The sequence below is a fragment of the Hyperolius riggenbachi genome, chromosome 3 (genome assembly GCF_040937935.1).
Source record: "Hyperolius riggenbachi isolate aHypRig1 chromosome 3, aHypRig1.pri, whole genome shotgun sequence".
Lineage (NCBI taxonomy): Eukaryota > Metazoa > Chordata > Amphibia > Anura > Hyperoliidae > Hyperolius > Hyperolius riggenbachi.
In genome coordinates, this window is record NC_090648.1 from 229,470,279 (window position 1) to 229,482,409 (window position 12,131).

The 12,131-nt window shown below is 39.5% G+C and overlaps 1 protein-coding gene across 1 annotated transcript in view; it reads left to right on the plus strand.

The window, feature by feature from the left end:
• Positions 1 to 12,131, plus strand: part of SND1 (staphylococcal nuclease and tudor domain containing 1) — a 977,252-nt gene that overhangs the window by 624,962 nt on the left and 340,159 nt on the right. The window contains exon 16 of the mRNA XM_068275928.1: positions 8,807 to 8,916. Within this exon, the coding sequence (XP_068132029.1) occupies positions 8,807 to 8,916 (110 nt within the window). The remainder of the gene's footprint in view (positions 1 to 8,806; positions 8,917 to 12,131) is intronic.

Here is a 12,131-nt window from a genome sequence, read left to right on the forward strand (position 1 = left end):
TTGAGTACAATAGATACAAAGGTCAGTAGTTTAAGATTGTAGCTGAAGAATATTAAGGCTTTGTCATGCAGCTGAGACAATAAAAACATGAAACCTTTTTTTTAAGCTTTAAAGGAGTTATCAGGCAAAAAAAAATGTTTCACTTACCTGGTGCTTCTACCAGCCCCATGCAGCCATCCTGTGCCCTCGTAGTCACTCACTGCTGCTCTGGTCCCCCTCCGTCAGCTCGTTTAGTTTTTACTCGTTTTACATTTTTACGCGTTAGTGGTTTGACGCGTAAAATGTTACGCATTGAATCACTAACACGTAAAAATTTTTGGATTAATGTTCCTGTACCAGCGGGAATGCGTAAGAATGTACGCAATGCGGCCCGCCGACCCCGAGGTCGGCAAAAACTAAACGAGCTGATGCTTTTTTTGCCTGATAACTCCTTTAAACACAAAATAAAACTGGAAGTCTAGGAAAGTCCTGTTTAGGAGTATAACAATAAATACAATTGTTTATTTTCAGTTCAGGTTTGTATTAAATTTGATTTGTTCAAAATATGTACAGCAAATTTTAGCCCATTTGATAATGAGGGGTGTTGAAGGTTCAGTACTGTGCTGGTACTGTTGCCTTACTATACTTGGTTCCCAGAAAAAAAGTGTGAACACCGCTTCAACTATTGTACTGGGCACGGAGCAGGGTGGTCTGGCTGCACGCGCATCCAATTGCGCAAGTGTCCCGGCCACTACCTGAGCAGAGGGGCGGGTAGAGGCAGAGATTGTCACAGCAAGAGGCAGAGCTACTGCGTACAGCTCTGCCTCCTCCTGCCCCTTCATGGCAGCAAAATCTACACCCTGGAAAGTCGTAGGATTTTTCCTGTCAATTTCAGGGGCATAATTGGCTGTTTTTTCAGCGGGAATGTGATGATTCTTCTTGGCTCAACAAGAAGATGAGTGAAGTGAAAAAAAACAGGTAAAAAAAGAGACTTCAGTGTCTGCCTAATTGCCTGAAGTTTGAATGTTCCCCTCTGTATTTACGTGAGTTCCAGTAGGCTCTGTGGTGTCCTCCAACATCCCAAGCACTCACTAGTTAGGTAATTGGGGCCCCCAATCTCCACCAAAAATATACAGAAACAAAATGAAATTAATTATGGTAGTGATTAGATTGTGAGCTCTTCTGGTAAGACAGTTGGTGATTTATACTGTTAAATCTACTGTGTAAAGCACTGTGGAAAATGTCAGTGTATATAACTGCATAATAATAATATTTTTTTAATGACCTCATCACTTTAATGATCTATATTTACAACGTGTGGGTTAAAATACTTAAAGTACAAGTGTGCTGCGCTTATGGAGGTGTAATCACTTCTGCTTTACAGAATAGGCAGTCATAATAAGCAATGGATTTGCAAAAATGAGTTTATTTCCCATTTTATGCACCATCACGACTCAACATATTCCTTTATTTTTTTAAACAAAGGCTAAAACACTTTTCTGTATAGTAAGAAGACATCCAGCTTTAATAATCTGTACAGATTCTAGTTACATTTAGTTTTGTGTATTGGGGGAGGGGAAATGGGGACAGTCAAACACCAATTACCCTTGCCTTTCACTAGGTATATATAACCCAAATGCCACAATTGTTTACCAATCAATTACACTGTGACAGGATTGACGTGAAAAAAGGTAATCGATTTATTGATTTCTTTGTGACTTATCAAAGCATAAAAGGTGTGCCTAGACGCATCATTTTAAAACCAACAGCGCTGTTGTACATAAACTGCATCATACTGCCCAACCAGACACACCATTCAGCCATAACAACATGCTCACAGGCCCATACAGGGAGGAGATATATACAGAATCCTTCCAAGATATTTTCCAAGACAAATGCTAGAGATGGAATAGGCCCCTGAGCCAGACTGGCGTAAGAGAAGTGCACCCTCTTCGTTTCTCTCCAGCAGCTGCTGGAGGAATACGCAAAGAACGCACTTCTCCTGCGTAGCTGGCCGCGATTGACAGGACCCAGTTCCCGAAGCTGCAGGCAGCGGAGGACGGTGGCGTGTCAGCGATCAGAGCGGATGGGGCTGGAGGCAGCCCCAGGTATGTATAAAATCTTTTTAATGTTAGAGCTCTGAGTCCATTTAAATTCCTGTCCATGTACAGAGGAATTATTTTTTTTTTTCTGTATTGGTACAGGTGTTTAAAATAAGCATGTCTTCACTTGACTTCCCTTCACTGCACATATCCTTTACTGTATTACTCAATGAATACAATGAATATTTGTACAAGCTCATCTCTAACTGTAGAATATACTGTATTTGAAAAATCTTTGCACAAAGAGGACCAAAGTATACTCATCCGGCTTATTTGTCTTTGTAGTGAAAGGCAGCATACATACCAGACGTTTATAATTTTTTTTGTCTCACTTTCAAGAGATAATCAATAAGATGCTAATAAGTTTGAATCCAAGCAGATTTTGTTAATTTTATGCAAATTAATGTGGCCTGGGATTGTACCAATTAAATACAGATGTAAAGAGGAGTATTAAAGTAAACCTTTACTGAAAGATTATGAAACTTGCTATTGCTTCTCTGGTTCTAAAAAATTTTTTATTGCCTCTGGGATCATGCTGATTTTCTGGCTAAAAGCAACAAGCAGTCAGCTAGCATTGACATTAGAGATGGTCAGTGAGATGTAAATAATTCTGAGGTGATTCAGCTTTCCACCTCGACAGGATTTGGTTGGTCCCTTTTCAAGCTTCTTATATTTTCATAGAGAATTTGCATAACCCTGCTTCAACTCAGAATTATTTACATCTCATTGATCATAATTAGTTGGCACAAGTCAGGATTGTAAAATCAGAATGCCTGCTATTCATACTCTCTCTTAGTTATGAACTAATAGTTGTAAAACGAAGAGGATCAGCACAGAAACCAGGGAAGTCACATTTTTTTTTTTTTTTAGATAAAGGCCAACAATTACAACTTTATAAATGTCTCAGTAGATGTTTTAGTGCCCCTCCCTCTTTTCAGATTGCCCTTTTCCAATATTACGGACAAGGGGCTCATCCTAACCATGTGGTAGGGTGAATGCAGGTAGTCACTGACGGTTGAAGGATGTGGTTTTGACACCGGTTATTTTCTTTTTCTCACCTGTATCCTTTTCTGTATACTTCTAGGTAGTGACCCCCTCTTCTTTTGTATACACCTATCTTCTTCCATCAGTTTCACCTGGAAGCTTCTTTCTTTCACCTTAATTCTCTGCTGTTCTTTCTTTCTTTTTTTTTATTCTCCTATTAACCAGTAAGAATACTGACCCACCTCTATTAGATTCCACCATAATCTACCCTAGATTGTGTGGAGCCAGATAACCCTCCTCCGCTAGCAAAAGGTGGGCATGAGCCTGTTGTTCTTAACAATGGGCAATGGCAATTTGCAAAAGATGGGGAGCATTTGCAATCATACTATTGTAGATTACCTGCCAGTGTTAGGGAACATGACCTGTGGTATTGTTTAGGATGCAAAGCTTCACGTCTCAGGGCTCTGCAATCCATGAGTTAATCCAGCCTGCATGGGGGTCGGTGTTAAACAGGCTTGGGAGAAGAGGTTTCTAATTCCTGCCCGTAATAAGTCTGGTTTATTATTTTAGATATATTCTAACGTACTTTCCAGTAGGTTTTATTTTTGATTCATGACAACCAAATTCAACAGCTTTTAGCCTTTTTGTTGTGTGACAGTGAATGAGACAGCACTGCATTGCAGACACAAATGTGTGCAGCAGTGTGTCAGTAACAATGTCAGGCGGTGCAGTAAGTTCACGTCTGATGTCCATACGTATCAGTCTATATGTAAAATGGGTGCCCAGGTAATAGTGGCGCAGGGTGAAAACAAATTATTGCCTATTGTTTGAATATTGGTAACGGTACCCATATTCAACTATGGCCTTCCCAATTCTGTCTCTTACTAACTCTTCCCTATCTATTTCTAACACTCTACTCTACCCACACCTAACACTACCCTCCACCTACTGGCACTAGCTGCATGTTAAAAGGTGAGCACCAGCACTAGGTTAAAAGTAGGGCTGTGGAGTCTGAGTCGGGGCAATTTTGGGCACCTGGAGTCGGAGTCGTTTATTTCATAAACTGAGGAGTCAGAGTCGGATGATTTTTGTACAAAATCCAGAGCCCTGTTAAAGGGACTCCGAGCAGTGCAGAAACTATGGAAAGATGCACATCATTTTAAAGCTCTCTTTCTCCTCTTTCCAAGGATATATAAACCGCCGCCCTACGCCTTTTAGTTTTTGCTATTTCCGCGATCAGAATTGCCACGGCCGCGATTTCGATCGCGAAAATAGAGAAAACTAAAAGGCGTAGGGCCGCGGTTTATGTGTCGTTTATGTATGGTTTATATCCATCTTTCCATAATTACATTGTATTACACGGGGCGACTTTTTCAGCAGAATGGAGCTGCTGACTTTAGGAAAAAGTCGCCCTGTGTAATACAATGTAATTATCCTCTTTCTGACGACACCTAAATCGTCACCCTACGCCTTTTAGTTTTCTCTATTTTCGCGATCGAAATCGCGGCCGTGGCGTAGGGCAGCGGTTTATATATCATTGGAAAGAGGAGAAAGAGAGCTTTAAAATGGTGTGCATCTTTCCATAGTTTCTGCACTGCTCGGAGTCCCTTTAAGTACTAGAGTATGGAGTCGGAGTTGAGGACTCGGAGTCGGGGCCATTATGGGTACCCGGAGTCGGAGTTGGAGTTGTGGTTTCATAAACTGAGGAGTCGGAGTTGGAGTCGGAAGATTTTTGTACCGACTTCACAGCCCTGGTAAAAAGGTTAAATTGCAGATAAATAGAATATCAGCAACTGTACTGATATCCACCTGTGACCTTCTCTATCATATATCTCACATTAACCCTCCTCTACCTATGCCTAACATTAACCCCCCCTCCCCCCCCACAAAAGTTTCAGGAGGTATTCTATTAATGAGAAGGAAGTGGCAATGTTAATATGTTACTAGATTTGACTAATACAAAAAATGTGGTCGTTGCAATGCCAATACTGAATTGTGGTGCTTTTATGAAAATGTGTAGCCGCTAAATAAAAACAGTAATGTAGTCTGTGCACTATAATTACACAGGTGGCATGATAAAAGTGAGTGAAATTGCTTATGTATTTGGCATGGTAAAATTGACAATTAAAACTAATTATACAGTCCATGTGCCAGAATTGTACAGTAGACGCAACCAAATACAATATTAACATTGGGCGCTATGATGCACCAAAATTACCAGGCGCAAGAGAGACCCATTACTACCTCTCTCCACATCGCATACTATATGCATTACTTCAATGCATTTTAGCATAGCGTAAATGCATACAGTAATGTCTACAATGGGGGACGTTGCACTGATGTCCAATGCATTTTTTTTTAACTAAAGACTAGAAATGTTTGTGTTAATAAAGATTTCCATCCAGCACTTCAATCAAAGCTTTTTGTTGTCTAATCTCTGTTCACGTGCCTTTTGCTGTCTTGTTGATATGAATACATTGTTCATAGAACACTCTCTGACCTTCACCATACAGTGTGTGGTTCTTTTTTTTCCTTCAATCTGTGCACATGCAATAGATGTTGAATTTATACATCTATCGTCATGTTCACACCCCCTCTCTTTGACCTTTAAATTATCTGTCAGAGCCTCCAAAGGGCTACAGTATAAATCAATGACATTCATTTCATCTGGTATTATAAAAATATATAGAATATAAATTAATATCTTGCTAATGCGTTATAAAAATACATTAATAACTTGATAATGTTGCCGTGTGGGTCCTGCCATTCCAAATGGAAATTATTCTGACAAAAGAAAAGTGAATAATAGTTTTTAGATTACAAGGGAAATAAAAAAATGTGCTGAAGGCAGAACTATTGTGAAATACATTGTTTTATCTTTTAATGTACTCCATTTTCTAGGTACTAATTTCCTAGTAAAATTAATAAAATAGGGTTATATTTAGTATAGAGAAATATGAATTTAAATTTTCCCCAAAATTATTGTACATTTTTTTGTATGATAAATATATTAAATAGCTAACTTAACTGCTAGCTAGGAAAACACAGAGAACTGTAGTATCTTTTCCTTAATTTGTGCTGCATTCATTATATAAACTGTTGATGTGACAGGGTGACCTGATGTGGGTCATTTGCTCTTGTACAGGTCAGTGACTTCATTAGTGTGTTCATTTTTTCTTCAGAGGTTGCCTGCATTAGTTGTTTTTATTATAGTTTTGCACTCATATTCATGTGTGAAGATGTTATTTAACCATTGGTTTTAATTGTTAGGTGTTGATGTGCTATGAGTGTACATTTCGATTTCTGTTGTTTTTTAACAGTACAAATACAGGTTTTTTTGTGTTAAGTAGTCAAGTAAAATCGTGAATGTTTTAGTCTTGATTCCATGAATTAGGCAGAACGTTGCTAGGCTTCTGTAGAGGTCATCACACGGATTCTGTGTATATTGTGTGAAAGGCTAAACTCCAGCCTTAGGATGTAAGTCATGAGGTAAAACTAAGTATTGGTGGTGCATAGTAATAAGGCCTTATTAAACAGGTTATCTTCGCAACAAATCTGGTCATTATGACTAGAGGGTTTGTGGAGGTTACAGTCACACTAGTAGCTCTTGAAAATACCAAATAATGCATGTGCCTTTTCTACGTAGGTTCAAATTATTATTTTTTACCCTTTTCTTCATAATGATCATCTTACACTCTTTCTTGTGTAACTTGTTTCACTTCTAAATATCTTCCATATTATGGGAGGTAATATTGCTTGACAATGCAAACATCTATCAACTTAGAACAGGCAGTGGGTAAAGACATTGGCGACAATTCACTAAGCTTATCCTCCTGTCTTTAGTAATAATTCTGAGCTCTTTTTACTGTTATCAGCATAGTGATAAGTCATTTTCATATTCACTAAGCAATTTACCTCATGCAGTCCTTAAATTAAGGATTCTGTCCTTAAGTTATGGATTGATACCTAAAGTTAGCGATTGAATCCTAAACTTAATGATTCTCAGAGAGAAATGCAAGTGATATCAACTCTAAAGTGTGCGAAGAATTATCACCTGACGTCTGCATTGTAAAAAAAAAGGCTAAACTCCAGCCTTAGGAGTTTAGCTGTCAACTGGAGTGGTACTCCACTACCACTCCAGTTGACAGCTAAGTAAAGTGGAGGAGTCGGAGGTGTCTGATTCATGTTTTTTAGTATTTTATACAGATGGGGCCTCTATATAGAGAGAAATACTCACATCAGGCACACAGAGAGGGAGGAACTTATAGACTTCAAATGTATGTACACACACCCTCACACAGCCACACACAGACATGACACACACACGCGCTTGCAGATGAGCTAGCAGGAGAGGTGGAGCTGCATCCTGCCTGTATGTGCTCCTCCCCTCCCTATCTACTGCATGTAAGAATAATTACAGGGGGGATAATTAAGGGCTATCGTGATAGGATAATGTTCTCACTATGAACTTATCACTACATGTTAATAAGGCAAGCTTCTTTAGTGAGTTAACACTTAAAATGACTATCGATGTGTGGTGATAAGTTTTCACTTTCCTTATTATCACTAGCATGATCTTGGTGAATGAAGAAAAAAGGTACCTGCGAGATTTATGTATCCCAGTTTGGAATACCTCTAGTTTGTAAATCATCTTGGCTGACTTGTGTATTTTTATCTCTTCACTCAGATGTGCATATTAGTTCCCAAGTCAGTCTGACATTACAAGTGGTTTCCTATAAGCCGCTGGATTATGAAACCAGAAAGGGAGCTATAGCATTTATGTTCAAGAATTTCACTGGTATCATTAAATAGGATTGTGCAGTCTGCCATAAGCATTCTAAGAACATTTAAGGTTTATTATGTTTTATTTCTGAAGTTCATTAATATAACAAAAGGAATATGTTGAAAAGCACATTTCAGTGAGCATGGCATTGAAATGTAACAAAAATTGCAAATAGCACTGTTAAAGTTTATCTCCTGTCAGCGAAATAAGATAATGTTGCTTTCCATATGGCCAGACTGAAATCTAATAGCCTATTATTAGAAATTGTTTTTATTATGTGCTGAAATCATGCATGTAGAGCTGTGTGAGTGTTCTCTCTGCCTACGAGACCCCGCTATGTGGACCTGGGGCCTGTGAGCAAGAGGAATGCATTACTAGACTTGCCTCTGAGTAATATCTCTTGTTTAAACAATTCTCTTTTCTCCTCATCACGTCTGATAAACAATTATTGTCTCCTCTTATATAATTAACTCAGCGAATAGAGCTGTGTATACAGAAAAGTGAGCAATATGTCAGGGAAAGAAGGGAGTCTGCAGAATTGGAAAGATATCTAGTCGCTCCCAGTTCCTGCTTAGCCAAGTCATGTTGAGACCATCAAAGAGTGTTTTAAGGGACAGAAAATATTTGCTTCTTTTTTTTCTGTTTAGTCTCTGACTATGTTCCCTGAAACGAGGGAAGAAAATATTAGGAAGCTGTCTATACACTTTAAGTGTTTTGTGTATGTCTCACAATCTTGTTAAGCTTTCATATGTCCTGCAGGAAGGTTGTGTTGATTGTTAGTGTATTTGTGGAGATCACAGATTGCAAACTTCTTTGACTGATGCATAAAATATTTATATTATGTTTTTCAGTTTTTTTTGTAAATGTGTTGTTGTTTGTTTTGTACTCATGTTCTGTATGTTTTTGTTTATATCCATTAATTTTCTGATTATGTGTGATTTTTTTTTTAATCCATTAGGCATTGAATGTCCAAGAGGTGCAAGGAATGCCCCTGGTGGTGTTCAGGAAGGCGAGCCATTCAGCGAGGAAGCTACTATGTATACCAAGGAACTGGTATTGCAGCGCGAGGTAGGCTGATCTTTTTACCAGTTATCTTCTGTTTAGATCATTCTATAAAAGTTTTCTGCTTGGGGCTTTCGTGGGGCTGACTCTTCCTAAGCAGCGACTTTTGTACAATTATTTGACAAAAGTTTTTCTAGCCGATCTCTGAAAATGACCTTACTTTTGGTTCGAAACCCTTTGTGTGCTTATGTTTATAGACTGTCCTAAATTAGAATGTGCTTCCTTTTATTTTGTCTATAATTACTTTGTTAGATTGGGTTGAGCTTGCAACCCATAATCATCTTGTCGTAGTATTTCCACTGACAATGTGCACTGCATATGTTCTGTCTCTAGACAACTTGTCACACTGTACACTTTCTAATTGGAAAATTATTTACAAATACTTTAATGAATTCATGCATCCTTACATACTAGCAAATTAATTTTGCCTTTCAAATGCTTACTGACATTAAGCAAAGTTGCGGACCTTTTATGTCTCCTATGTCTCCTATTGGTGTTACCTAGGTTACACTTAATGACAACAAGACATTTGCAGGACATAGAACCAGCAGAAGGGAGATTTTGTGTAGACAAGAGGTCAGGGCAAGTGCAAGAATGAATTTGTCTGGAGACAGACTTGGGTCAGGTCAAAGCAGGCAGCAGACGAGGACTAGCAATAAACAATTCAGCAGGGGTCAGTGATGCTACTGGGGACTAGAATAAGTAAGTACGCACATTACTCAAGCATACTGAAAAATGACCTATGCTTCCTTTTATATGTGAGACTTTTTTCCCGTATTCTCCCATATTTTGACATCTTAAGATCTAAATCCTCTGAGGGGGAGAGCACTAGCTAGGCGAAGTTCGAAGTAGGAGATTCCAGTGCAGAATTTAGAGGTTGACTACCACATGGCAATGGTAAGGTTACCACCAGTAATTGTCACAGTGCAGTTCCGTGATCTGTGCTAATGTATTACTAGGTGGTGCCTTGTGTTCTCAAAAGCTGAAAGTGTGCTCTTAGTCACTGTCAGTAGAGTTGGTGCCATCATAGTTTCTTTAATCTGGAGTACTCCAAGGCTGGGAAAAAAAACTACTGGAGCTCCCCATGGATCCACTTACTGTAGTTGTGCTCCCTCTTCACCCCTCAGCCAAGTTTTCTCTGCAGAGACTTGTCTTCTCTCAAAGCACAGACACATTCTGCACCACTGGAAATTTCAATTTGCAGTGTTTTATTTGTTGTTACTAAAGCTCCCTGCCCCATGAGACACTTGCTATTTAATGTAAGATAACCATGTAACGTATTTGCTTAATCCTGATTTACATTGCATAAGTCGCAGGATATGTGAGGTTGGGGTGATATTTGCATTGCATAACGTAAAACCTTTCATTTTCAAAATGCAGTTAGTGCACCACTGGTGGTCAATGGTCATGTGTCAGCTGTCCTCTAGCTGTGACATACATTTATGACTAGTTTACATGTTTGAAAAGGGAATAACTGTTACATGAAATTATAATCAGTTTGTTGTAATATGAGTTAGTTCTACCATAATGCCAAAGATGGGAATTTGTAGTAGTTGCACATTAGCGGGGAAGCATTTACTGATTAAGAAGTTGATGCAAGGGTCATACAGAGAGCTAACACCTTTTGAAATGAATAGCTAACTTAATGAGCTGCTAAGGATTCCCCCCAAAATTACTGGTCTGCACTTTAGACTGTAGGACTTTCCAGTTCTAATTTCCTGGATAACAGTCCAAACTGATACAAATCCCATCTTTAGTGCTGTAAAGCATTCATTATCTATAATCAACAACTAAGATGTTCTATCTTAAAGTTGAAGTGACTGGGTGTTTAATGTTAATTCTCTGTTGATCTTTTTTGCTTAGTAGTGAAGCATACAGTACAGTGAAAGTATGCCTCACTGCCACTGTAAACGTGCACGCAACCTTGTAAACGCACTGCATAATAAAGTGCTTTATCTTGCACCAATAATAAAGTGCACCACAATCAATGTAATGGCTTCATAGGAATATCATTTCATCTGCATCACAATATCCATTGTGATGCTATGCAATGGACATAGTGTAAAAGGAGCCTTAAAGGGAACCTGAAGTGAGTAAAATTATTTAAAATAAACACATGATGCAGCTGCAAATGAATATTACATAATTACCTTACCGTCAGTTCCTCTCAGAAGCTCACCATTTTCTTCTTATAGTGATCCCTTCCAGTTCTGACAATATTTTGTCAGAACTGAAATATACCAGTTGCTGTCAGTTACATATCAGCTGCTGTCAGTTACAACTGAATGTGCCAGGTAATGGTTATGTTTCCCTGTGGCTCAAGTGGGCGGTATCACAGTTTAACAGTGTGCTGAACAGGAAGCTGTTATGGGGTAATGGCCATTTTCAAAATGGAGGGCAGATAATTCCATTGATCACAGTGGACAAACTGGATGCAGGAGAGGAGAACGAGATTGATGAGTAGACTACACAGGAGGTAAGTATGACATGTTTATGTTTATTTTGACTTTTAATTTTCAGTTCAGGTTCTCTTTAACCTCCTGAGCGGTATGGATGAGCTCAGCTCGTCCATCACCGCCGGAGGCTGCCGCTCAGGCCCTGCTGGGCCGATTTTTATCAAATAAAGTGCAGCACACGCAGCCGGCACTTTGCCAGCCGCGTGTGCTGCCTGATCGCCGCCGCTCTGCGGCGATTCGCCGCGAGCAGCGGCGAAAGAGGGCCCCCCTAGCCGCCTGAGCCCTGCGCAGCCGGAACAAAAAGTTCCGGCCAGCGCTAAGGGCTGGATCGGAGGCGGCTGACGTCAGGACGTCGGCTGACGTCCATGACGTCACTCCGCTCGTCGCCATGGCGACGATCTAAGCAAAACAAGGAAGGCCGCTCATTGCGGCCTTCCTTGTTTATTATGGGCGCCGGAGGCGATCGGAAGAACGCCTCCGGAGCGCCCTCTAGTGGGCTTTCATGCAGCCAACTTTCAGTTGGCTGCATGAAATAGTTTTTTTTTAATTAAAAAAAAACCCTCCCGCAGCCTCCCTGGCGATCTCAATAGAACGCCGGGGAGGTTAAGGTAGGCTTACTCTATAAGATGTATGTTCAATCCATTGCTTCTCTGCCTTTTGGCTAAGATCAAGTGTATGTTAAACCCAAAAATGAAAAATTGATCTTTTGATGGATTGAACTCATTGAAGCACTCTACCTCAATCAGATTTCAGAAGAAATCAGAT